This window comes from Necator americanus, chromosome II (assembly GCF_031761385.1).
Source record: "Necator americanus strain Aroian chromosome II, whole genome shotgun sequence".
Taxonomy (NCBI): Eukaryota; Metazoa; Nematoda; class Chromadorea; order Rhabditida; family Ancylostomatidae; genus Necator; species Necator americanus.
Window position 1 is genome coordinate 4876984 of NC_087372.1, and position 27138 is coordinate 4904121.

General features: G+C 37.8%; 5 protein-coding genes across 7 annotated transcripts; 2 read left to right on the forward strand and 3 right to left on the reverse strand.

The window, feature by feature from the left end:
- Positions 1 to 1850: 1850 nt before the first annotated feature.
- On the reverse strand, positions 1851 to 3996 carry RB195_016884 (uncharacterized protein; the record flags this gene model as incomplete). 2 transcript variants are annotated; one of them, XM_064183623.1, is made up of 7 exons in its annotated part: positions 1851 to 1896; positions 2276 to 2436; positions 2508 to 2591; positions 2651 to 2730; positions 2946 to 3006; positions 3636 to 3770; positions 3922 to 3996. In XM_064183623.1, the coding sequence occupies 7 exons, from the start codon at positions 3994 to 3996 to the stop codon at positions 1851 to 1853; spliced, it is 642 nt and encodes a 213-aa protein (XP_064039503.1). The 2 variants fall into 2 exon arrangements, with proteins under 2 accessions (XP_064039503.1, XP_064039504.1); XM_064183622.1 differs by lacking the exon at positions 3922 to 3996 and having other exon boundaries at positions 3636 to 3767.
- Positions 3997 to 7069: 3073 nt separating this feature from the next.
- RB195_016885 (uncharacterized protein) lies at positions 7070 to 12415 on the forward strand (the record flags this gene model as incomplete). The annotated part of the gene is made up of 11 exons (XM_064183624.1): positions 7070 to 7153; positions 7496 to 7606; positions 7773 to 7944; positions 8222 to 8312; positions 8454 to 8551; positions 8617 to 8772; positions 9829 to 9959; positions 10034 to 10153; positions 10555 to 10656; positions 10799 to 10900; positions 12332 to 12415. The coding sequence occupies 11 exons, from the start codon at positions 7070 to 7072 to the stop codon at positions 12413 to 12415; spliced, it is 1251 nt and encodes a 416-aa protein (XP_064039505.1).
- A 1262-nt stretch (positions 12416 to 13677) lies between these two features.
- RB195_016886 (uncharacterized protein) lies at positions 13678 to 16397 on the reverse strand (the record flags this gene model as incomplete). The annotated part of the gene is made up of 10 exons (XM_064183625.1): positions 13678 to 13698; positions 13767 to 13862; positions 13926 to 14063; positions 14539 to 14668; positions 14730 to 14848; positions 14921 to 15082; positions 15141 to 15275; positions 15354 to 15476; positions 16147 to 16243; positions 16306 to 16397. 10 exons carry the CDS (start codon positions 16395 to 16397, stop codon positions 13678 to 13680), a joined length of 1113 nt encoding a protein of 370 aa, XP_064039506.1.
- A 1583-nt stretch (positions 16398 to 17980) lies between these two features.
- On the forward strand, positions 17981 to 20868 carry RB195_016887 (uncharacterized protein; the record flags this gene model as incomplete). 2 transcript variants are annotated; one of them, XM_064183626.1, is made up of 7 exons in its annotated part: positions 17981 to 18119; positions 18308 to 18396; positions 18483 to 18591; positions 18655 to 18753; positions 19135 to 19209; positions 20295 to 20414; positions 20858 to 20868. In XM_064183626.1, the coding sequence occupies 7 exons, from the start codon at positions 17981 to 17983 to the stop codon at positions 20866 to 20868; spliced, it is 642 nt and encodes a 213-aa protein (XP_064039507.1). The 2 variants fall into 2 exon arrangements, with proteins under 2 accessions (XP_064039507.1, XP_013307546.2); XM_013452092.2 differs by lacking the exon at positions 20858 to 20868 and having other exon boundaries at positions 20295 to 20479.
- A 307-nt stretch (positions 20869 to 21175) lies between these two features.
- RB195_016888 (uncharacterized protein) lies at positions 21176 to 26568 on the reverse strand (the record flags this gene model as incomplete). The annotated part of the gene is made up of 13 exons (XM_064183627.1): positions 21176 to 21328; positions 21521 to 21676; positions 22451 to 22579; positions 22645 to 22719; positions 23397 to 23502; positions 23998 to 24080; positions 24769 to 24860; positions 24921 to 25044; positions 25834 to 25915; positions 26016 to 26092; positions 26168 to 26240; positions 26361 to 26419; positions 26554 to 26568. 13 exons carry the CDS (start codon positions 26566 to 26568, stop codon positions 21176 to 21178), a joined length of 1224 nt encoding a protein of 407 aa, XP_064039508.1.
- Positions 26569 to 27138: the final 570 nt, after the last annotated feature.

The following is a 27138-nucleotide window of genomic DNA, read 5'->3' on the forward strand; positions in this document are numbered from 1 at the left end:
TGACAAGTAACTACCGACAAGTGAAGCTTACAAATTAAATATGAAGTGAGAACATTGAGGTAATAATCTGATAACCTATCATTCTCACTTTTTCTTGCTCTATCACAACTTTTGCTAGCGGTTGTTAAAATCTTATTGAACACAAATCGCCTTAATATTGTGGACATACCTCTATCCATTCATTCCATCGAAACTTCTTGTGGACACGAGCTTCACTCATGAACAACATGTGGATAAATCCGGCAATCACCCCCTATGAAAAAGTTGTGTAAAAATATGTGATTAAGGGTACGAGATAAGCAATAGACATAAAAAATCGTCTTTTAAAATTTAATGAAACACTAAAATTAAATGAAATAATCCATAAAATATCGTCTCTCAGGAGAATGTTGCGAGCGCCATTGCATTATCATTTGAAAAGAAAAAAAATTCAAGATCTATCCTATACATCCTACAGATCTATCCTATCATCTACAGACGATTATCGTCAGATGCGATCCCCACATCGATGAGGATGCTTATTGTAACTGCTAAGCAATGTATTATCCACAGAGCAACCGAACAGGATACCGATTAGCACCAAGTACGTTCTGAACTACGATGTCGACTGCCAGAATCCCAGTATTTGTACGACCAGGATTTTTCCCACGGATATTGATTTCTCTTTTAAATACATTCTCCTTCAACAACACCGTATTTTCACACTTATTTTTTTACATTCTTTAAAATTTATTGCTGCTATTATTATTCTATTATTTTATTTTAATTTTTACCATTGAAAAGCAGATTCTTCTCCACTACACATGATTACCATGTTCGATTTCTCGTGGAACTCGGCAAAATGATTTGGTAATTTTTTTACCTGAACTGACTTATACAATTTAGGCAAGATTTTCCTCCGTTTCAACTATTCCTTTGTCCTAATAGCGTTTGAGGTAAAAAAAAAAGTCACTGGCGTTCAATCCACCCTAGATTCGCTAACGCCTTTTTACTGTAGGTCATAGTTGTTGAGGTTTTAGGACGGTTTTTGGCCTCTACAATGACTTGCAGAGGCCAGCCAATGTATGAAATCAGTGCTTTTATCCTCGCAGACTAGTCTGGTACAATTTTTTACAAATTTGGACCCCCGCGTAGGGAAGAAAGGCAGGCTTGTGTGGCCACAGCGGGCCTCTTACCGACTACACTCGGCCACGTTTGAGCGTTAGGCAGTACTACTCGAATCCTTGCCAGATATAATCGACGCTGAATATGTTCGGTGAGGTGAGCGCGACGAGTCTAGTCCACCTCACGTGTCTCCCTCTGCTTGGCACATACTCCCTCATTCATATATTCGTGCTCTTTTCATCGGTGAACTGCTGAAAATACTCCTCTCTGAGTGCATTCGGACATCATTGTAGTAGATCTTATAACTTATATGAAAAAAAAAACTCTAAAAACTTCAAAACTTTCATACATCAAACATCTGTATCGCTGAAGAACTAGTGTGATGATGTAAACTCGTACACTTGGGGAATACGAGTTACATTCCTCCCATGATACGTTCGTATTTTGTGCCCCCTAGGCTTGCATCCGTACATTAGTGTAGTAGATCTCATTAGTTATATGTAAAAAAAAAACTTCAAAAACTTCAAAATCCCCATAGAAACTCTTTGTGTTTATACTGTTTCTGGCCTATGAAATCTGTAGGAGTCACAGGATCGTTGAATAAAAATGATACGATAAATTGAATTTGTATCCGTAAACTTGAAGAAAATCCATTTATATCAATGTTTATCATCAGATGAATAGAAAGTGTATTTAGGAAATGTACGAATTCGAATCGAAAAGATCTTCGTCATTTTTTGCCAAATTTACCATATAGTTGAGTTGGTGATGCATGGTTGCGGTAGATTTTCACTGAAACTTTCGATATTATGATGATATTATGATATTTGAATTATCCTTGGGAATTGAACGTTGAATTATCCTAAAAAAATAGAAAAACATACGGTGTTTTCAGTGGCATAAATTGAAATCTAGGGGAAATTTTGGAAGAGGGACGTTGGAAATTTGAAGAAAAGGTGAAGGATTGTAGAAAATCGAAGACGAAATGTTTTAGATTTCAGAGAACGAAATTGTTGTTTTTAATTCTAAAAAGGAAATTCTAAAATTCTAATTTTGTTATTTCTTTTAATTCGACAAAGGGAACATAGAATACCCCCTTTTTTTAACGATTGAGTCAAAAATTCGGAAAGGAAAAAAGCAAGTAAGAAGAAAAAAGGAAGGAAAAACAGACGAAATTTTAAACATTGCTCCATAGTTCAGCTTCACGCTATTCCATTCAGTTGGTGTTAGTGTATCTCGGACAAGTCCAGCGACAATTTTCATAAAATCCGGTGTCATTTGTCGTGACATTGCCAAGTACGCCAAATCAGGAGTTTCTCCTTGTTCACTGATCTGAAGAGGCTAAATTTTCTGAAGGGAACTCGTCAAAAAGTGATTTTTGAGCATCGAATGTAAAATGTTACCGTTTCCATTGCTGGTGTAACTGCGTACGCGACAACTTTCTTCACTCGTTCCATAACACCTGCGGCACCTTCGTCACCTAGATCCTGAACCGAGGGGATTCGAAGTAATCCATAAGGGGCAGACCAAAAAGGTACTGATTAACCTTAACCAATCCCTTATATCCCTTCGTTAATGTCTTCAGCTGTTCTTTATTGAGTGCATTCGTAAAATAATCGTATAATTCTGAAAAAAAAACTAAAAATTATCTTGACGTAGTAATTAGTTATATTGTTCAGGTGTCAAGTATCTCTGAATAATGGCCAGTGTTATTGTTAAAAAAATCACAGAATACTCCGGAAATCTTTTTTACGCCCACGATTTCTTAACACATATGGGGTTTTCATCCATTAGAGCGAATTATTGCGTTACAAAAGGTTTTTTCCTCTCCATAAGCTTACCTGACATTATTTCTTCAGCACGTTTCCCATTATGGATTTCCAAAGCTGCGATATCGATTGCCTGTGAAAAGTTTTTATAGAAAACTTCAATAAAGAAAAAGTTTAAAGGACCGAGAGTAAAATATCATCATGCGAAAAAAATATCAGTGTAAATAGCAATGTGAATGTAAATAGAATGTAAATAAATGTAAATAATGCTAATGTAGAGAAGAAAAAAAGAACAACACAGCATCGCAAACAAATTACTTTAATCTTCTAGTAAATGTGATGATTTAATGACTTTTTAGTGAATTTACTCTCATTTCTATCAAAGTAGTAAGAATTTGTGAGTAGATTGAAAGGCTTTAGCTTATGACACATTAACGGGAGCTCAATTGTTCATTTTTCTGCAAAGCTAAGTGTTTTGGCTCATCTTTTCAATAGTTATCAGAATTTTCTGTAAGGGTGTATGTCCTGGTAGAATTTCAATTTTTTTTTCGTGAATTCAGACGATTTCAATATATCTTTGACATTTTTTTTCCTGGTGATTTTGCTGAACGCACATAAAATTGAATAAATAAATAATTTGAAATTTCAGTAATCTCTAGTGGTGACTTTTATTTAATGAACCCTGACAGAACTCTTAACGCCTACGGATGGACGGATTTCTACAGTAATAATTACAGTATTCCGCATTTTTCGACAACTTACCTTTGAAAGCTGATCATCGGTGAGAAATTCGGTGACAAGTTCTGTGATCTTCTTCATCAGCACCATTTTTGGTGTAGGTGTTGTCATCGACATTGTGATTCCAACAACTGTTACGAATAAAATATTTTTCATTCTCTGAAATGGAATTATTAACTAAAAAAATCTTCTCTTTGATAACTAAGGAATTTTGGGAGTGGGTGGCGAATGAGCATTCGTTTTAATAGCTTAGAAAAAGAAAATATCGAAGAAATTATTCGAATGGTCGAAAAAAGGTGAAAAGGTGTACCGTCCTCCTATCGGGAGGGTTTTGTACGGTGTCCTTTGCAGCGCCTTTATACTCGTATTGTCGAGCACTGAGCATTTTGGTAACAACGCGTCCAGTTCTGCCTTTTGTGCTTGTTTCGTGAACCTTGACTTCAAAACAGAAATAATCCATAAGTTGCCGAGAAACCGATTCAGTGCAGTGATGCCAATCTCACAACTATCATAAAAATCGATTTTCAGTGATTCGTGAGTGATCCGGAAATGTTCCATAATGAAAGAGAGGACACTTTTACCATTCATACAATAAAGTTGTCAAATATTCCCTGTAATTTTGAGGTAGAGAGTCAATCATACATTTGTCTTGCAGAGAGACGATCATGTGTTGTGTTTACGAAAACTCAGACGAATTCCTATCCATAGGTCATTAAGGAGTTGAAAACAGAAATCCGTAAAAGATTAGGAAAAAAAAAATAAAACTTTAAAGCATCACCCCACGAATCTGGTGGTGCAGATTTCAGGTGGAGTATTTGTATACGGGATGGGAGACTATGGAGAGGGGGGTGATTCCGTCAATTTCTTCCTAATTGTCGTTAAAAACGGCCCGGAAGATGCGGCGCCGCACAGGACTGGCGCGCTCCAGTCGAACTCCTCGTAGAAAATAGTGCGCCAGAACGCCTGAGGCCGTATATTCCGGGCCGTTTTTTACGGCAATTACGAAGAAATGGACAGAATCGCCCCCCTCTCCGGCAAACGGCATAATCTACTAAGCCGTATACGAATACTCCACGTGAAATCCGTACCACCTCAGATTCGTGGAGTGATGCCTTTAAGGAAGAAAAAGATTCTGTCCCGATGAAACCGATGATGGTATCGCGGTCCTGAATCTCTGAATATCAAATTTGCGATGAGTATTTAACTACTACTTATTAATGTATTTGTATTGTGTTGTGTTGTAATTATTTACATAATACTAATGAAGGATTTGATATTATTACATAATATATAACAAATTATTTAACATATAATTACACAATTTCTGAATTTTGGAGTTTGAAGCTTATGTTAAGCTCTTATCGGTATTCTTAAGCTTCTCGGTTGTGTTTACACTTACGTGTTTACGTTTGTTTTTTCGAAAAATTTGTTGGAAAACAGGAAAAACACAGTAAATTTGAGAGAAAACCACTTTTTCAGAAGCTTTTCTCTTCAATTTTGTACTATTTTGTTTGAAGAAAACTTCCCAGTGCTTATACGTTTCTTGCATGGACTCAGAACGTAAATGTAGCATTGCTACTATCCATGTACAGTACGGTCGGAAGATATTACATTCGTTGTCTATGATTATTTCACATAACAGTAACGGATCTTCATATTGATATTCGTTTCAGATATTGAAGTGCAGACATTCCACCGGATGAACGAAATCTATAGGGTAGGAAAATAAACTGTCAAGGATTCATCGCTACAGAACTTCAAGACCTTATCACCTCATCGAATCGTCGCCTCAGTTACAACTTCAATACCAACAAACAAAAAGGCAGTATCTTCTCTCTAATTCCTTCTTCAATCCGACATCCACTAAATACCTGCTCTCCAAAATCCGAAAAGCAGAAACGGTCGACATCAGTAATTCTGTCTATTGATTATCGTAGTAATAAAAAGAAGACATAATAATACGATCATCAGAATAATATCGCCAATAAATCTATTCCAGCTCAGTCGAGTACCTTACAATATAACGCGTGACAGTTCCTAGGGAACATGGGCGAGCAAAATTTGACTAAACAGTAAACAAAAACCCTTCAAAACACAGAATTCATAGATTCTCTATCTGGAAAATTCTTGAATATTTGCCTATAAATGCGTTCAACCCGTCTAAATTAATTAAGACCGGCAAAATTTGAGTGTTCATGGAAGCTGCGTTTCGCTAATTAATCCTTAGTTCCCACAAAGTAATGTTTACATTCGTTGACCTACGCGTTCCTCTTCTCGTTACCTTATCATCCGATTTTGTGGCCATTACACTCGTACGTTATCGCTGTCATGGACAATCGTTTCTCGATTCAGCGCAACGCAGCGCAGATCGAATGACCTCGAACCTTTTTTTGTGATCGTCTATTCGCGTTGTTGATAGCACAGAACAAAAACTAACCATTTAGTTGTTTTTTTGTTTTTGTTTTAGTCCTAAAAGCTACCGTATGCTCATCAATTTAGTGTACACGGGGTTTGCTTCTATTGAAGGGAATTATTATGTGCCAAAGTTTTTCTTTTCTTCCGGAATAAGTTCACCTAAACAAAAACGAACAAATTTGATGGTTCTATCGCTGTCGCTGATCATCAATAGGGATTTTTTTCAACAAAAAAAATCCGTTTGTTCCACTTTCTGAGAACCACTGTGCTCAAAAATTGCGTCTGCTTTTAGCTTTTTTTTTGTTACTTAGTTGTATTAGCTGGAAAAATCAATCATCCTTCGATCCCTATCATGTTTTTCAAACAGATTTGCTTGTTGCTCTAAGAAATCACCAATAATTCCTTAATTTCTTGCATCTTTTCCTTCTTTCATCAGAATATTGTGATTCTTTTTGTTCTATTTCAGACTTGAATCTTCTGATAATTAAAAAGTTCCCTGTGAAAATTTTTCTTCTGTTCTGCTCTGTTTCTTTCAATTTTTCGGCCGATTCACTTCTGGTGAACTAAAGGTCATGTCGAGCGTGTTTCCACTTATTTCTCCGACCGATATCGATTCTTCCAGTATGTTCGTGCACTTCGTTGTGCGTTCCAGAATGAAATATGTTGTGTTTGACAAAAACAAAGATTTTCCATCAAAATATCCAAGAAATCTAGAAATTGCAGTGAAAGTGAAAGAGCAGAACTGATCCCGCATTGAAATTTGATGTTTCATTCGCACTTTTATAGTAATTTTCCCCATATATCCTTATAAGTGTTGTTTTTTGAGGTTTATTTTTTGTAAAAATAAGTGCAATAAGGAAAATAGTGGATTATGTCGCTTTTTTTCTTAAATTTCGCATTACGACTAATTTTCCTGCACATATGTCTTTTTTTTTTTGTTATGAAATCATTCAATCCCGTAAGACAGTGAATTTTGTCGCAAAGAGTTTTTCTTGGGGATTTCGCTTCAGGACTAATTCGCTTGAATGATTCTCTTTTCAGGCATGAAATCATTCATTCCCGTACCGGAAGGTTCAGATTTTCCTATCCAAAATTGTCCTTATGGCGTATTTTCCACTAAGGACAACGTGAGTTCTCGTCTTAATCATTTTAATTTTACTTTTGTTTCCTATTCCTAAAAACTAAAAACACCATCTTCAAGAGAAACAAATGGTCTTTCCAATAGCATGTCAAATAACGCTGAACTTTTTTTTTTGAGCGCGAGTTTAAATTAGAAGAAAAACACACAATTAGTTATACATCAACCAAATACGTGCTGAGGATGAATAAATGAATAATTAATAAGATAATAAGTAACAAATAGATGAATTTGAAAATAATTTAAAAGAAACTCCAGTTAGAATAAATGTGACACTAAAAATTTATTCTGTTGTTTCCAAATAATTGATGATTTTTGAAGTTCCTTACAGCCAAAACGTAGAATTGGCGTCGCTATAGGAGAATCGATCCTGGATTTGTCCGCAGTAGCTCATCTTTTCGACGGGCCAGCTCTTACAAACCATCAGGATGTCTTCAAGCAGGTTCATCCGTTGAATTTCTTTGAATTTTTCTAAGCATCTTTCTCAGAAGTAGTTGTTTCTAATAAGGAGAAAAGACCGCTTGTATATTTCCATTCGCAGATCAAAAATATGTAAATCCTACCTATGATCCAATAGATATCGATTAGTTCCCTAGTTCTTTATTTAGGAAACGCTCAACGCCTTTATGTCTTTGCCCCGTGCAGCATGGATAGAAGCACGTTCTACCATCCAGAAACTTCTCAGCGATAACGTGCCAACGCTGAAAGAAAATCCAGAATTACGCCCGAAAGCTATTGTCAGCCAAAAGGACGCTGTCATGCATTTGCCGGCGAAGATAGGTAGGATTTAAAAGGAAAGGAAGGAAGAGGAAATTCTGATCCTAATCATTCTAATTTTTACTTTAGTTTTGGATTTCTACAATGTAAACATAGGTTTCAAATTCATTTTTTACCGAGTTCTACTAAATAAACACTAAAAAAAGTCTGTTTTAATTGTGAACGTTAACATATATTCACTTTTCCACTGGTCTCTTAGCCCTTTTGTGAGGAAAGAGAGAGAAAGGTTAGAAATACGTCAAAAAAAAGAGAAAAAAAAGTGAAATTTTGAATTATTCAGGAGATTATACTGACTTCTATTCATCGATCTACCATGCCACCAACGTTGGGATCATGTTTCGTGGGAAGGAAAACGCTCTGATGCCAAACTGGTAAGTATAAGGATTATTTCAAAGTAACTGAGAACAGTCTTACAGGATCTAAAATCTTAGGATACTTAGCGCTTGTTGTATTGTATTGAATAATACCATAATGATGTAATTAAAGGATGCCTTAAATGTTTTAATGTTCAGGAAATGGTTACCAGTCGGCTACCACGGTCGCGCCTCATCGATCATCGCCTCCGGCACACCGGTCCGTCGACCACGTGGCCAACTAAAACCAGAAGGAGGTGAGCACCAAGAGACGCTTTCGGTGCAGTTTATTATAGTTCTCCAAAAATCCTGAAATTTTTAGCAACTGAACCCACCTATGGGCCTTCACGATTGTTGGATTTCGAACTCGAGATGGCATTCTTTGTTGGTGGGCCCGCAACTCAACTCGGTCAACCGATTCCAATAGAGAAGACCGAGGATCACATTTTTGGAATGGTTTTGATGAACGACTGGAGCGGTAGGTGATCCAGACTATGCATAAAAGATAAAGTGTCTGGCGTTAATCAATCCGCTTGGGATGCGCCCCTACGTTTACTTCAATTCAGAGTCGTTTGAGGTTTACGAACGTGTAGCTATACAGTAACGTAGGTGGCTGTGGTGTGGCTAGCCGATGTGTCAAATCAGTGTTTTTGTCCTCCCAAGCAATTCTGATACCAATTTATCGGCTCCGGAGGGATGAAAGGCTTGGTGAGCACAAGGGCGGGTTCGAACCTCCGATTGATCATGCAGCAAGCGGAACCTCTAACCGCTACACTACACCTGCCCTAGGCTATGCGTATGTGAACTTATTTTCTCTCCTACATGAAAGATAAGGGAAATAACGAGGATAGTAGCTCTGTACGATTTTTTTCGCACATATTCAAATCCACTCAGCTTATTGAACTCTTGCAATCAGCGGATTAAATCCCAGGTGCTCAAAATTTTTTTTGGAGGGAGGAGGAGGAACGGGGGGAGGGGTGTGGTTTCTTTTCCTGGGCTGGAAGAATATGATTGGGCAAATTTTCTGAAAAAGAAGAATCAGCATCTGTAATGAAGCGTTTGTTTGATCAATTATACTTCCGGTAATGGAATAGAATTAGGATTTTAATAGAATTCATGGATGCCATGTGGCCTCTCGGGGCGGTGTAGCGCGGTCGGTAAAAGGTTTCGCTGTGGCTGCATGATCGATCAGAGGTTCGAATCCTCTCTGGTGCCAATCAATCCTTCCATACCTCAGGGGTCTATAAACTAATACCAGACTCGTCTGAGTGGATAAAAACACTGACTTGATGCATCGCTAGCCCCCGCAAGCCAGTGAGCGGCTAGTTACGGGTTCGTAAACCTCAACGATTCTGAATTGAACACGGTGGCGCATACCACGAGGATTGACTGACGCCGGACACTTTATCCTCTATCCCTTATGTTCTTTCTTCCTCTAGTTATGGATCTGTCACCAAAAAATCACAGCCCCATGTGTTATCTGGTGCAATGTCAATAAAAAATTACGACTCCATGTCATTTTTTGCTTTTTTAGCTCGTGACATTCAAGCTTGGGAGTACGTCCCACTAGGTCCCTTCCTCGGCAAATCCTTCGGCACCACAATTTCACCATGGGTAGTCTCTATGGAAGCATTGCGACCCTACATGGTTCCAAATCCAGAACAGGTATACGAAAAATTCCCAAATTCTGAATTTTTAACACCACTGAAAAATCACTTCTTCATTTTTTTCTAATCTAGGATCCTGCTCCATTGAGCTACCTTGTTCATTCTGATCCGTACAGCTTGGATATTAACCTTGGAGTGACAATCAAGCCAGAAGGAGGTGAAGATCATTCAGTTTGCAAGACTAGTTTTAAGGTAAGTTACTTTGTTGTTCCATCGAATGTTTCGAAGAGAACCAAAGGAAAATTGTGCTGTGGACGCAAAATGACGCTCCATTTGATCATCCTCAACGAATGAAATTTTTATTTATTTATTTGTTTATTAATGGCAAGCCAAAAAGTATGTGGCAATAACGAATACAAAAAAAAAACTACTGTAAATAAACTGTTTTGAAGGTATAATTCTATGATTAATTTCAAGCAATAATAAAAGTAATTTTAATAAGACGTTTAAATTTGAATATAAATGCGTATTTTATATGAAGCGTAGTTCATTGTGCAAAATAGCGCAAAATATAGGCATTGATTTGCATAATACTGACTGGTATAAACTTTTCTAATAGTTCTAATTCCTAATTGATCAAATTGTTGTTTTAGCACCTTTACTGGACGCTAAAACAACAGCTGGCTCATCACACAGTAAACGGATGTAACGTGAATCCTGGCGATTTGATGGGATCTGGGACCGTTTCAGGACCTGTACGTTATTTACTAGAGTTTGTAAATTATAAGGTGTTACAGACATTATAAGGTGTTACATTTAGCTTTTTCTTTTCCTTCTGTGAAGATTCTAGATTCGCTCCCATAGATCTTAACGCTACCATAATCTGTTTCCACCTAGGAAGAAGGTGCGTATGGCTCAATGCTTGAGTTATCGTGGCGAGGAGCGAAAACTGTCCCTGTTGGCGATCAAACGAGGAAATTCTTACAGGATGGTGATGAGGTAGGATTGTTTCTACTTTTAGCACTTTCCATTTGTTATTCACGCATTATCCACCTAACCTGTACGTGCAGTCAGCGACAGCTGTTCTTTTGTCCTTGCCTGGGTGGTCGCAAAGCACCCTCCTTCATTTTTGCCCTACCCTAATCGAACGTACATCGCAGCCGTCCTTCCGAGGATGGGTGCAGGGACAGGCGCCAAATTTGTCTCTCTTTTGTCTCGGTTTCAAATTCATTTCCCTTAATATTATCCTATTCTGGTCTCCCCACTAGTTCCTGACGTTTCTTTCTTTTTTCTTTCTAAATCATTCCTTCATCTATCATCCAATCGTTGTATTTGTTATTTAACTGCTTCCCCTTAGCTTTTCACAGTATCTAGTATTCTTTTCTCTCTAGAAATGCTTTTTTTCTTGTTTTTCATAGGTATGCTGCACTCGTGGTCCACAGTCGGCGTCGAATGTGTTCAACCAAGCTACACGCGACGCGTGACCAAGAAAGATGTCAAGGCATCGGGCATGCATCACTCCGCTGCTCACCTTAAAGGCATCACACCACGAATCTGAGGTGGTGCAGATTTCAGGTGGAGTATTCGTATACAGGATGGGAGACTACGGAGAGGGGGGTGATTCCGTCCATTTCATCCTAATTGCCGTAAAAAACGGCCCGAAAGATACGGCTTCATTCGTTTTGGCGCACCATTTTGTACAAGAGGTTCTATTGGAGCGCGGCAGTCTTGTGCGGCGCCGCATCTTCCGGGCTGTTTTTTACGGCAATTAGCAAGAAATGGACGGAATCACCTCCCTCTCCGTAGTCTCCCATCCCATATACGAATACTCCACCTGAAATCTGCACCACCTCAGATTCGTGGGGTGATGCCTTTAACCCCCAACACGTCGCATTCTCGCTGTTGAACACGTTCGTGGACGATTGCACTTCCATTTCCCAGCTCCTCGTTTATTTCGAAAACTTTCATCTGTTTCTCTAGCATTTTACTTCCTCTCCACCCTACGACCCCGTCACCCTTCCGTACCTCGTTCGGTTTTCCTAATTTTGGTCTCAACTACCCAGCTGATATGTGGCTGGGTCCTGCATTACACCTTAAAATCATCCTGATATGCTATAATCTGTTGGAAACCAAGTGGAATCATGGTCATGAGAGGTGGTTGAGATTTAAAACAAACAATTTTACATGGTTTTAGATTTGAAGCGATTTACTGTGCGCTGTGTGTTACTGTTACAAGATGGGCGAGATTTATGTCTTTTTCTCTTCCGGCTATTCTTTCAAGAAAATCCTATACTGTTTCTTTCCTACGGGCTATTTTAGGATTTTCATTACTCCGTTTCAGTCAGATATTTTATTTGTCCAACGATATAGTTTTTTCTTCTTCTTCTTTCTTTCTTTCTGTCTACTGTTAAGCTAACATACCTCCTTCAGGTGAATCTCATCGGATACTGCGAAAAGGACTGTATTCGTATCGGATTCGGTGAATGCCGTGGAAAAGTACTACCGGCTCTTTAGGCGGTGACTTCCATAGTTGAAAATGACGCTGTATGGAGAATTGACCGACCCTATTCGTGTACCTCACCAGAGTATCCTCATCTCAGTTCTATTGAATTTTAGTGGATATTAAATAAATCTTTATTGAGGAAACCGGTTTTCAAATTAGAAAACAGCACGAAATAGTTCCTGGTAAGATAAAATCACTTGGAAGCAGCGGAAATCCGCAATCAGCTCAATCCCCAATATGCAAAATCCATTGCTCTCTTGCAAATGAATATGCTAATAAGCGGCTGGCAGAGCTTAGTCGAAGATGTCACCTAGGTATCGCAGCAGGCAGTCACTCAGGCAATTGAACAACATCACTCCACTATGCATATTGACGTTTTCCAGAGACTGCCATGGAAAATTCAATGTTTCCGTTTAAAGAAGGGAAATATGGCGCTACGAACACAATTTTCTCAACAGAACATTCGAACCTAAAAATTATCCTTCTTCATTCCCTTTTCGTTGAGTATTCTATGACTGAATTACCGTAGATTCTGCTGATTTTTTTTTCTCTATAGACGCTTTATTTTAAAAAGCAAAATTTGTTTCTTGATGAAAAACAGAGTTTTTACAAAACTCTTACGAAAGGCTAAATCTAGAGGTAGACGGTGAAGTTGAAAATGGCCTTGTCATAGAGGCGAAAATTGTTCCACATGAAAATTTGAAAAAAAAATCCAATCGATTTCACATTTGGCCGCCGCGTTTCAACGTTCACCAAAACTATGTCATGATTTTATAATTTCACGAGTTAAAAGAATAAAACAGAGCTTTTTAGTATTTCAGTTGTCTGAATCTTATCACTGCAAGTGACGAGAAAAACCACACGAATACTTGGAGCATATTTTAGGGAGAAAACAGTTACACATTTTCCTGATGCAATCGCAAAAAATAGACTTTTACTCACACTGACTCAATAAATACAACGGACATTTTGATATAGCAGGAACTAGTTCATGGGAGCGCAAAAAAAAAAAGAAATAAAATAAAAGACATAAATTCATGCACGTAAAACAAATGAACGTTCTGAAAAAAAGAGGAAAATATCAGCGCAGTCACAGGTACCATATGCATAAAACTCGAGATTTTGCATGCCAAAAGGTCCCCAACTGGCTATTTGCATTACGTCGATAAAACACCAGCACAACGGGATCGAATGTTATTTAATCTATGCAATATCTACAAAACATTTGACATATGAGGATCCAGATGGCATCGAAGGCAAACTTCTTTCCGGTTTAAGTTTTTGTGGTTGCACCCTAAATTTGTCATAACGTTACTTTGACAAATGTGCTGAAAGAAAATCTTGTGATAAGCATGACACTACCTCTTCAGCCTGTTCAGAATGTTCAGCTTCTTCCGACGAAGCGTTAGGTACCCATAATCCAGAATCAATACAGCGTTGGAAATGATAAGAAAACACCTGTTACGAGAAACATGAACGATCCCAATTTATTCAGGAAACAAATCTAACATTTTTGTATACCTCTCTATCCATTGACAATGCCACCTCCTGCAACTTTGACACATCCTGGCTGTCAAAAGCTGCACGCATCTCCTCAGGAAGCGATTCGTACACTTCCTGAGGATCGAGACCGCCGGGCGCGGCAGCGATGCGTTTTTCCTAAATCGAAAACATTGATCGAAGCAAGAGAGATGAGATAGTGCTATTTTTACAACTACTCTTTAACTAATTAATTGTTAAAAAGAGATAGGACAGCAACATTGTGGTGTATACTTGGAAGGAACACAAAAACTTTGGAGAACTCCTAACGAACCTTTGCAGAAGAAAACAAGTATCACATCACGATGAATTAATTAAACTATTGGTAAAGTATTGATGAGATTTTAATGATTCTCAATAAGTCACAAGTGACAACTGAAAACAAATCTCCTATTCTCTGAAAGCTTCGTTTATTTCCAGATAGTGCATCAGGAGCGGAAGTAATGAGTTAAAATTTCTATCGATCTGACGTTTTCGTAGCAAGAAATGGTCACAGTTCGGAGAAAAGGGAAACGTCGTCATATAGAAAAAACAGGCTACAAAAAAGATTCCTTGAGAATACCTCGGCCATCAACACAGTTATATCAAAATGTACCTTCTCCTCAGCCTCATATTCAGCTAAGGCAGCATCTCTTTTCTCTTTAGCACGTCTTCGCAGTCGATCCTCAAACGCCGCTACTTCGTCAGTGTACAGTTTGAGGTATTGCGGATCTGCGGAGCGGAACCTAAACATCAAAAGCTGAATTGCAAGAGGACAGCACAACATAGAACGAATATCTAACATACTTCTTGAAGAAAGCTTTAATGATGTTCACATTTGTCGGAATGGCGTTCATGTTCTTGGCAAGTTCAAGCAGATATTGGATCACAATGCACTGTCGTGCAATATTACTCATTTCCTCTTCCTGAAACAATGCTGAGGTTGATGATCGTGTTTGTGCTAAAAAAAAATCAGATTAGTATTTTTTGTAACCGACCTTGTGGTCTATTGCCATATTCAGAGCATCAATGGTGAGGTAGTTCGCCGTATACTCGCTGGCAAGATGTGGATGTTCCAAAATAAATGCCTCAGAATCCTCCAAAGAGCTAAGTTTACCGTATTCTTGGATGAGGCTTTCATTTTTGTCGAAAAAGTTCGTCTGTAACAATGAAACTAAGACACAATGATGCATCGTAAAACAAGTATAAAATACATACCATTCTCTTCGAATCTTCTTCATCTGATAGCTTCGGTGGTTCCACTTTTTTGTCAGAGACCTTGTTAACTCGTGAATAACTGAATCCTTCGTGACCGATTGTGTCTACATTCCAAGGTTCGAGCCGTTCTTGTTCCTCAAAATTGAGAATTCTTATAAAAGAAAGGACGAAGGGACTAAAAAATTTTCGCAGGTGCCAAAGTTGTCTTCTAACTTCAAGTTCTTTTTCCTTCGCAAGCCATTTCGCCTCTTGTTCCTTGATTTCAGCTAGCTCTTTCTCCAGTTTACTTTTTTCGTCGGCACCAATGTCAGTAGATTGTAGTTTTTTCTCAAGTTCCTGGAAGAATATTTGTTAGGGACAGATAAAAAAGGAACAGAAAACCAGAACAGGATGCACAGTTAAGCTTAGTGTACTAAATACCAGTTGTGTACAATATGGACAGGTAAAATAATATGGAAGGAAGAAATTTACGGCTGTATCATTTGCGGTAGTTAGTCAGCAGTGCTACACGCTACAGATTACGGATAAGTGGTGCTATTGGCAAAGAAGCTTACAAAGAACAAGACAAAATTTAAATAGAACGTTAGATTTAAATAAAGTTAGAGGCCTATTTTCCTTCCAAAGAAGTAGCTAACGGGTTCAATGTTACGACCTCTGAGAGAGACCACTAAACCGATAGGAGTAGTTACCGTACGCAACACTACATATGTAGCACGTATTTTAGCAGTGTTCTGGTGTAAACCGTCTGCCACATTTAAAAGCTTAGCAAAGAAACACTTGAGAAATTTCAGTCAAATATCATTGAAAACATTTTTTCATCCCTCATCCAAATATTAATGTTTCTAGTCCACTCATATAAAGATTGATCAATCTCAATTAAAAAAAAAATATTTAAGCAAACAAGCTTTACGCGACGACGATGTCAGTTCCATAGAAACGTTTCAATTTTTAGCGATGAAAAGAAGAAAGAAGTTACTGGAATTATTGAATCGAAAAAAAAACATGCCTCAATTCTATTGTTACTTGTCGTTCTGTTCTTCTCAATTTCCTCCCTTTTCTGCTTCTTCTCAGCCATTCGCTCAAGGCGGGCTTGATGGCGCCATCTAAGGAGGACTTTATTTAATTTTATCGCGAGCGCGAGAAGGGATATCTTATTAAGAGAAACCTGAAAAGTGATGGAGTGTCGATGTTTGGATGAGTGTCATCCTCATCGTCTGACACTTCAATCGCCTTCCACTTCGAATAGTCGATAGGCATTATGCCGTGCGATGCGTATGGCAGGCAATAAATGAGACCTGCTAGCCGTTGAAGTACACCTACGATAAAAGTGATATAAGATAAGAGTTGGCATTTCCAAAATAAATTATTTAAAGCGCTACTAGTAGTCCATACAAGAAATTTTCTGAGTCTGAAATTCTCGACCATCATTTACATTACTCTAAGACTATTTTCAGTCAATAAGAAAAAAATGGCTGTGGATTTGCAAACTCAGGATAGAAAACTTGTACGAAAACACTAGACAAAAAAAAGAGGAAAAGCAATGGGAACAAGAAGAGGGACAGAGAGAGCGTGACGACAGAAGCGTTCTGGTCATCTGATTGAAGAATTTCACCGCCGACTGTAAATAGAGTGGTTTTTGCTTTGGAAAAACTCCGATACTCGAATTTCGAAAATGAACCAGATGACTCAGAGTGAAATGTCATCAAGAAAATGAAATAGTTTACCATGATGTCATCACGAAAAAGAAATCAAGAAGTGATAAATGGCTCTGACACAAAAAGACGTCAAAACTCTTTTTTTTTGCACAAGGCAAAATAAAGATAGGGAGAAATAACCTTTCGAAGATGAAAATTTAAAAAAAAAAATAAAAAAGTAAGATGAAATTAGAAAAAAAGCGATGACTTGTAGGGAATCTACGCTAATCTCTGGAAGAAAAATAAGGGACCGAACTTAATCCAAATATCTCACGAAAGATGGGCTCATTTAGGGTCAAGGTTCATAAATCTCAGCATATTGGGAGTTTGCTGCTGTGCCAAGTAATATATCCACAAATTTAGCCATGAAGCATCAGAAGGAAGGGACGAGCGGGCCCCGTGGGAAATAATAGATATATGGAAATCTGAGTATAGATGAAAGCAGACAAAACGAAAGCAGAACACACTCCAACGATGGAAGCAACAGAAGATTTCCCGCTGCATATGGACCGAATCCGGGAATCGAAGGGATGTTCGAGAAAATTCATTCGTCGGTCCTGTAACGTTTGACGCGTGTGATTGCAGTTTCTGCGGACTACCGTCGACAGAAATTACGTTTCATCGCCCAAAACTCTTCCAACATTGACGTTGGTGGTTTTGCTGTATGGTTCCGCATTCCAAGCGTACCTTAGCTGATAAGACTAAGAAGATGGGTTTTTGTAGTCTTACAGAATTGTGGCGTCCACTAGTGTGTTTATGACTGCTAGGTCCACTACTGCGATATCCGTAAGATTTCCTTTTTGCTATGAGTAGTTTTTTGTAGACGTTTCTTCACGTAGATGGGGACGATTTTTCTTTTTCTTTCCGTAATTCACCATTTGGTTTGATTTCTTATGTTTGAAGAAGTATGGATTCGTTGCTGTTTTCTACATTCTCTTCCGTTATTGCAGATTAAGATTGATTCGTGGGTGTTCAAAAAAAGGTGCAGGATTGCTGTGATTTGCAGTGATTCAATACAAATAATAGCAGTCGTTCGCACTTTCCATTACAACATTCTTTCATTTAGTGAAATTCTCGGAACGTATTTATTCCGTCCATACCCATATCCAAAGTATTTCAGAGTAAGTGACCGGCGACCTAGACATTATGGGTTTCCTTTTCTCGAGGCTCATCAGAAATATCGTCATTGCATACGTAATATTCAGCTGTGTACAATATTTGTTGCGATGGAAATCGTACAATGTTTCACCGAAAGAATTCCGCAATATTGCTAGCAAAGCTCAAGGTTCGTTTTTTTTTTCTTAGAGCGCTATCCTATCATGTTTCTTGGGCGCAAATTATGTCATGAAGAAGTTTCTCTTTTTTCCACTCAGATTTCAATTCAAAATTAATTCTGTTGAGAGAAAATTGTTATATTTTTATTTGAGAAGATTTTTTCCAACATTTGGAGACTTCTCACCACTACAATTTCAGGCGCAGATAACGTTGCATCAGCTGTAAGTCGTTTGACAACTGATCTGCGCCGATCTTATGGGGCAGCAATAGCTGCAGAAACTTCATGGGTAAGTTTTATTCCCACAATGAGATCCCTAATTAGTTTCTTCTGTACCTTTATTGTTTTAAAATGCAAATATTCCATTATTTTTAGGTGGCACTTTCCCTTGGTAGCCTGCAGCTGAAGGCACTGTTCCTGCATGCATCTCTCACCGAATTCATTGGTGTAATCGGAACTCCATTTCCAACATCGGGGCGAATTGGTTAGTTAATTCACATGCTGTTTCTTTCAACTTTTTCTTAGTTCGCCCTATTTTCTTTCTCAGGTATGCATTGGAGTAACAGCACTTGCACTGTGTTGACCGGATCCATTACTCGTCTATCCGACTTGGGACATATGCCAAGCAAAGAAACTTTCAGTGCAGGTAGGAGAAAGAAGATGGAGGGAGTAAAGTTCACTTATAATCATTGGCAATTTCCATGGCTAGTCGCTACTGCTCTCGTCTCAAACGCGTTTTCAAGTGCTGACCTCCAACCGCCGAACATGTGCGCGACCTTTCGACAAATGAACATCACTGAAATTTGTAAAACTGCTAATTTTGCAGCACATTTTTTTTCAGAGATTATCATTGATTCTTAAATATCTTGAATTGTGCTGATTAGGGGACGAATAATGTAAGTAAGGAATATGATGATGACTGTTTCATTGATAGTTGAATGATTTTAAATTATGTTTTCTTATTTCTTCTCAATTTCTTGTGAAGACCTTCGAGAATTTTTTCTCACGAAAAGCTGTACTTGTTAAGGAGGAAATTTCCGGCATGGGCAATTCGAATCGCACATCTATTCTTTCGGCGCTGATACCTATGCTGTTTGTTACGGTGAGTTTCCTTTCAAGGTCATACTACTCGTAGTAATGTAGTATGATTGTTCCAAACTTGTACTTCTAACATTGTGAAAATAATTCACAGGGGACTTTTCATATGCAACCAAATTTCTTGACCCGATTATGACGTTGCTTTTTTTTTCGTCGATTATTGTATTGACTAAAAGTATAGTATTGCCTTCGTACAGCATGCTATGTTAAAGAAAAAAGCGATATTTGGAATTATTTTATGGATAAATAAGCCGAAATAAATTTTGTAATCTCCAAAAACTTGATAGTTGCATGCCTTGCACCAACATGTTGTAATAGACAATGTATAGAACAGTTGTTTCATGTTTTCAAATGTGCACTTATCCTCTAGTAGTGTAATCTTTGTTAGGCAGTGAAACAGAGCACAATCAGTTCTGTATAATCAGTTGATTATGCAGTTTCTAAAAAAAATTGTTGCCATACTTTAATTGTTCGTGACTTGCCTATAACACATCGTACAATTTGCTTTCGATGATCACAAAGGGCTACACTATTTTTTTTTCTTGTATTCGGTTTATATTAGAAAAGCGACTACCATTCCGATCTTACAGCGCTGTAATCGTGAAGCTACGGGTTTGCAAACATTTTAAAACTACGTGAGTAGAAATTTCAGCACATTAATCTTCCTCATTGAGAGCTTGTACTAATCCATGTAACACTTCCACTTAAATCGCTTCAAAATTCCATGGATACTACTTAAGGCATCTTGCCGCTTGTAACCATTCATGCGATAGTAGGATTGGGTGCTTCGTCCCCCTTCATTTTTGGGCGATTGGGAAAAGAACCTCCTTCACTTTTGAACTGCTGAAGAAAGGACTCTCTTCACCTTTGGACTGTTGGCAACGGGACCCACTTCACTTTTCGACAGTTGTCTAAGGGACCCACCTCACCTGCGCTGTACCCCATGAACCAGAACACAACACACAACACACTCATCATTTTCCAAGCGTTAAATCTGCATTGAAAAAATTCAACGTTTTACCAGTTATTAGGTTGTCATATTTTTTTGTGATACTTGTTATTTACGCTTACCTTATTACTAATATTCAGGTCGCGGTGTAATGCCAGTGTCTGGGTTATGGGCTGCGACTGGTGCCCTTGCAAGTGGTGAACCGTTCTCGTTGGCGCGTTTGATCTACATTTACGGCCACGAGTCATTCAACCAGTTAAGTTTGGCGATTACGAACACGTTCAATTACTACAAATCAAAAGCGACCGGCAAGAGCGAACTTTGAACTGCCTCTTGAATCCTTTTTTTTTTTAATCAAATCTTTGCCGTTACACCCATCTCCTCTGACTACAGTTACTTCATTCGGGCTCATAGCATCATATGTTTTCTTGTGTATTAGTAACGAACTGGATCATTGCTGAATGATTTTTCTTTTCATAACTATTCACTTCACTCAAATAGTGGATGTAATTTAATGCAATGATATGTGTTCTCTCTTCCTACCGATGTGTTTTTATACTGTGTTGAAGTAGTTGTGATTGTTTTATTAGATAATTTAATAAATAAGTGACATATCATTGTAAACATTTTAAAAAGGCTAGATTTACATTGAAGAGTCAAGTGTGATTCTTGAAGGAATTCTGAGTAACAGCAATTTATATAGAGCCACAATAAATTTGCAAAGAAATGCCGTATAATGCGACTAGATTTAAATTATGTAACTCTGACTCTGTAACTAACTATGCGTAAAAGAGTTGGCAGATTACCTGAATAGAACTCCTGCCATTCTAGCGAAACGGTTGTGACCGCCATTTTAAAGAATACGGCACGATGAAATACATAGAAGTGCTTATTGCCACAAAATATGAAGATGAGCAGCCGAGGCAGTGCCCATAAAGCATTGAGAGTATTGTAAAGGAATTAGAGACCATGGTATTATATACAAGTAACACGTAAATTAATAACTATAGTAGCTAAAGATCTAAACTTCTGTTCCTTCCGGCCTTTGCACAATATCGTGTTTTATAAGGAACTTAAGAGTATCCTTATAGCCCAAATCAAAATAACTTTGTAGTACAGTTCTTGACGGAGGAAATAGTGCTTGCGCTCCTCGAACAATATTTTGTAGGTTGACCTAAACATCTTTCTCTATAAACCTGAACCAGAATAAAGGTTATTTATAAGCTATTTTCTGAAGCGTGCGGTCATGGACTAACTAGTCAACTCCAAATGGGAATCATCTACTTAGATAAGGCATATATTAAAAAGTAAAACACGATGAGAATGTTTACTTACTCAAAAGTCTAAAAAGCAACAAATAACTTACGTTCATTATTTGGTTACTGACGGTCATTTTCCAGTCAAAAAAATTTGCTTCGTCCCTTGGTGAGATTTCAGCATGACCGGAGAACGGTGACACCGTTATTGTTCGAATGTCCTCGAAATCTGGCAAATTATTCGTGTATCCTCCATCAATACAAGCCTAAAAACAGTTTAACAACATCAATACGAAGAAAAACAGATTCAGAATGGAATGAATCAGAATGCAAAATAAGCTAGGACGCACGAGTGGATCCCAACAGGAAGGGACCAAAAACACGTATTATTGCCTCATTACATAGCACTTAATGCCACATTTACATAGCACAGTGCTCGGAAAATGTATATATTCGTTTAAACAAATATTTACAAGCTCAACGATCGTCTGGGTATTATTGTGCTTTACAAAGCGAATTGAAATAACGGAGTGAAATTTAACACTGGACGTTCTTGAAATTTTTTTCTCATGAGCAGTAACGAGAGAACATCTATTACCTTCATAGAAATTCAAATGAATGTGTATTTAATTGAAATTCTCAAAAAATCAGTTGATATGCGTGACAAACGATTTAAAATCTAGCACTGAACTATAACATGAAATTATTGGAAAAGGTGAAACAGTTACATATTTCTACTTGTACTGAGTCAAGAACTGCGGTGTGTTTTTTAAACCACACATGGGATGTACATCACAATAAAACATTCAATCAATACTTCCGCTCGTAAGGGAAATCACGTGCCAATCGGTTCATAATTCCGCAAATCAGAAGAAAAGAATTGAACGTAGTAGAATCAAATCTAATCCACGTAAAAGATTTCCTCTAAGGAAGGATTTTTGAAACAAAAAAGTTCTGATTTGCATTATAAGATCGGAACCGAGGAATTTCGTCATAGAATGCAAGAAACGTTTCACTTTTCATGACAGTAAAGCACTCACTTCACCATTTATATTGGGTGGTTCCGCCGCATAACCCATGGAGTACATAGGAATGTAGCAACTCGCCATCAGACACGTCAGTAATTGGTCTCTGCTCGAAAACCGACAAATAAGTTTATTTTTGCGTTCCTAAATGTTTTATTCATTTCTTTAGAGAAAAAATGTACAAGAAAGATCCAAAAAACTGAACATACTTTTCTTAATGTAACTGATATGTATAACCTCTCCTGAGCAGGCGAAATGTCCTGAGGCAAGAAACCGTCGACAATCTGAATGTTATCGATAGTCGGAATCTTGAAAGAAAGCAGAGATGGCAATTTCAGTAAAGCGTATCGAAACAAATGTAAACTATCCCGCAGTCATTTATTTTTAAATGGAAAATTATTATAGTGGGATCTTACCAGTCAATTTCTAGGATTTAGTTCCTTACACAAAACCAGTCTGAACGTCCGGCTTTAGCCGGACGTTCAGACTGGTTTTGTATAAGGCAAGAGATGAGGATCTCGTCGCCAACCGTTCAAAAGTGAAGTGGGTCCCTTTGCCAACTATCAAAAAGTGAGGGGATTCTTTCCACAAACTTCCGAAAGTGAAGGTGTGAGAATAACGGCTCCGACTACCGCATGTATGACAGTACACTTCAACGTGAAACTTTGAATTTCCGATCGATGTGCGAATTTTTCGATACCTGTCCTACTTCCTAACACACAGACATTCTAACACAAAAGCCTCAAGTTTCGTCTGGAAAACTGTCAAAGATCTTACTCCGACGACAGGAGTGACGATGACTTCATGAGTGAGGTCAATGGTGAGCAAAAATTTCAAGAAGGGAGAAAAGTGAACTGCTGCTCTTCGAAGGTACAAAAATTCACATTTGTTGTGACCGCAACTTCGTTCGACTTTAGTTTCAGATTATGAATAAATAAAAATTCATTAGAAATATACTCACTTTGATTAATTTTTTATTTAAACAGTAGCCAGGAGTAAGTGCACCAAAATTCAACTTCATGAGTTCTTCTCCTAATTCAAATAAAACGTTCAAAGCTTGATCGAGCCTGAATTAGATAGGATAAGGAAGGTAGTACGAATAGAAGAAAGGTTTCAAAGAAACGTCAAACCACCATAGGGGTATTTCAAATATGAATTATTGAATTCCCTTGCACCGAATAAGGAATGAGAAAGCAACGGCAAATTTAGTCAGATGCAATGACGAAAAAGTAGCCAGTTTATCACGCGAGATTGTAGGAAAAGAATAGATTCATTACAATCTTGAGAAGAAGCAATCTCGTTAGAAATTGATACATGCAGGACAGATCAAAGAAATCGAGCGGGTCAAGTCGAGAGCGCTTGAATTTGACACGTGAACAATGAAATGCAATGGAAAAAGTGCAACAAGAATTTTGTATCGCTACGGTCTCTAACAGAGTTTTAGTTTTCAGCCATCAAATTGAATGTAACAGTTACCAAATTAGATTAAGTGAAGAAAAGTGCCAATACTGTAAAGAAAACATTCTTAAGCAAGCAAGAGAAAAAAAAAGACTGTAACTTACTTGTCCGGAGCAAGTACCAAAAGTGAGGCAACTAAACTACCAGCTGAAGCGCCACTTACTCTATCCAATCGAGATATGACATGCTGGAAGAAGGGAAATCGGTAATCATTAGTAATGTAAATTCTAGCTTAAATGTTAGCAAAGTGAAAAGCAACATTATGTGATTAGTGAATGTAATTAAACTTGTATAGCACACGTGATTAGTCAGCTAAGAGATTTTTGAAAAGATTCTTCTACTAGATCTATAAGAAATGTATCATTCAACGATTTTATTCATGGTGAAATGTGTGCATAGAAGTGAATAACAAAGTCAAGTTTCCTACATAGAATTCACCACCATGGTGATCCTGTTTGCTACAAGAATGGTAAGTGACGTTTTACTCCCAACCATAGGTGCTATAGGGTCGAGCCGGACCCTCCTCAGGTGAGGGGGGTTTAGCTCATGGGGTGCAGCTCAAGTGAAGGGGATCCTTTCGCCAGGCGTCCAAAAGTGAAGCGGATAATTTTGCGAATCGTTTAAAAGTGAAGGAGGTCCTTTCCCCAACCGTTCAAAAGTGAAGGGGGTCAGAGCACCGGTTCCGACTAGCCCATCTATGCTCCCAACACTATAATGCCCGATCAAAAAAAAATTGTAAGCGCAAATTTGGTTGAAATTTTGAGCGGCAGCGGAACTAAGGAAGTACTTTGTGAACTACGCAAACAATTCCACAAAATCCCCTCATTACAAAGAAAAAAGGTAAAAAAAACTCCAAGACATCAATAGCAACAAACCTTTCCATTTTTTAAAAAGCAGTTGACTGCACCAAAATGGTAAGATCCAAGGAAGCCGCAACCGCTTAGTGAAATGCAAAACCGGGAAATTGCTTAAAATTTCTTTTTTAAAAACATACTCAAAAGAAAGGAAATAATATGAAAGAACGTACATTTAATCGGTTGACGGCAAATAGCTGGGCGAGTGAGATACATGTCTTTTTCTCGTAGTTTTCGGTCCTCTTCTTTTTCGAGATCACTTTTTTCTTTTGGCACCAAGTTTAATACACTCACAATCTAAATAAATGTTCAGTCTAACTGGATGAGGAAAAGTTTGTAGACACTGAAAGGGTAAACTTAAAAATGTCACAATATGTGCTTGTTATTGATGGGTGGTGATGAATATTTGCGATGGAGACTTCGATTTTGACAGGTATTGATTGTTGATGGAACGACTGTAGCGATCGTAACTACTGGGCTATACAAATTCAACACTTAGCAAAAATGAATTCGACACCGTAAACGTTACTCATCAGCGTTGACAAGCATGGAATGTAGTCGCATTTAAGGAGCATTCTTATGAACGACCAACATCACGATTCTAATTAAATTTTTTTCTATCCGCGTAAGTCGTTAATTTATCAGTATCGGCTGTTTTTAATCAATTTTGCATATATGAACAATAATTGTAAATGTCGTGTATAATGCAACGACAGTGTGCGTATTCAGTTGTCGTCAGAAAACATCCGCAGCTGTGATTGTTATGAAATAACCGAAATAGTCGCAATTATTATGCACGTCATAGTTAAGAGTAAAGATGTAGTTTTAGTAAAACGAAACACGATACAATCAACATTGACAACTTAGCTCCAAATAGACAATTAAAGACTTATTTTGGATTTTTTTTGTCAGACTATTCATAGTCCTTCATGACTTGATAATAATCTGAATCTAATACCAGTTTAATAGTAATCAATCCTTTAAACAGCGTTGTACAAAGTTATTTTAAAGCGATGAAATGAGATCTTGGTTAAGTTGTACGCTGAAAAGAAAAAAACACAATTAATGACGCAGTAGCTAGCATACCCTTCGTACTGATGTTTTCCACGTTGGTACACTTTCATTCGGAACTTCGTTCGTTGTGGAACCAAGCGAAGAACCGTTGGAACTGAATGCTAATTCCTAACCCATGCATTCAGGATTTCCTTCATGCTAATCTTTAAATTTTGAAAAAAAGTGAATTACAGGAAAAAAATTCGAATACTCACATGTTACTCAGGGAGGATCTAGCAGTGTAAAGTGACTGTAAAGTTAAACTATTGGCACTGCCTCTTTCCTCACTACCCTAAAAATTCAAGCATTATTCCATAGTAAGTGGAACTTTACAAATAGAAACCCAAATGACAAAGTTGGGTCTCACAGAGTGCTTCCTAGACTCAGGCAATGGATAAGAGTTGAGTTTATTTAAGTTCGGGCCAGATGAAGAACGTCTTCTAAACAAACCTGAATATTTATTTCAGGGAAGTAGTTGGAAATAACACGCGCAAAGACTGAAGAAAAGAAAAGAAAAAACCCTGAATCATACTAATACTTGAAACATTAAGAAAACCCACACATTAATTGCCGATATGGAGCGTGATGGTGAGTCTTCGCTTGAAACAGGACTATGCCCCTGAAGTAAGTAAGGATGTTTAAGATGAAAAGGACAGAACTGACCCACCGTTCAGAAGGGAAAATAATAAAATAATGTAAGCAAGGTTAAAAAGCAACAATTGATTAAAAGAAAATCCAAAGAAAACATCTAACCGTATCTTGCGGCATAGAAATCTCCTTCCTAGACACTACAAAGATATATCCTGGGGAAACAGCAAAATACTAGATTTCATCAACGAAATATTTGATTACTGTGTTGAAAACACATGGTGCATTTATACGAACAAATGCACAATGTACTTATGGCAGCAAATTCAGTAAATTAGCGAAGAGAAAAGCATTGGAACGGTGGTTGTACATTGGAAAGGTAATTAGTTCATGGATAAGAGATTGTCTTCATGTTATACTGTACTTTGTTACGTATTGCTCGTTAAGGTAGTATCCTTAGGTCGAGAATGAAGGAGTAAGCCACAAGTAAGTTGTCCAGGATTAAGCACACAAGAAAAAAAGTGAATAAAAAGTGCGCTTTGTGGGTTATTTTGACGAAAGTACGGTACTAAACTGTTGTTTACACAGTTAAAAAGAAGAAAACAGTTAAAAAGTGGGAAAAGACGTAGTATAACAATCGAGTCGAGTTAGTTGAACTATGGGACGCCTTCGTACAATCAGTCTAGTGGATGCGGTTGTAAAAAAAAAAGAATAATTGGTATTCCTATAATTATACCTAGACTATGCTAT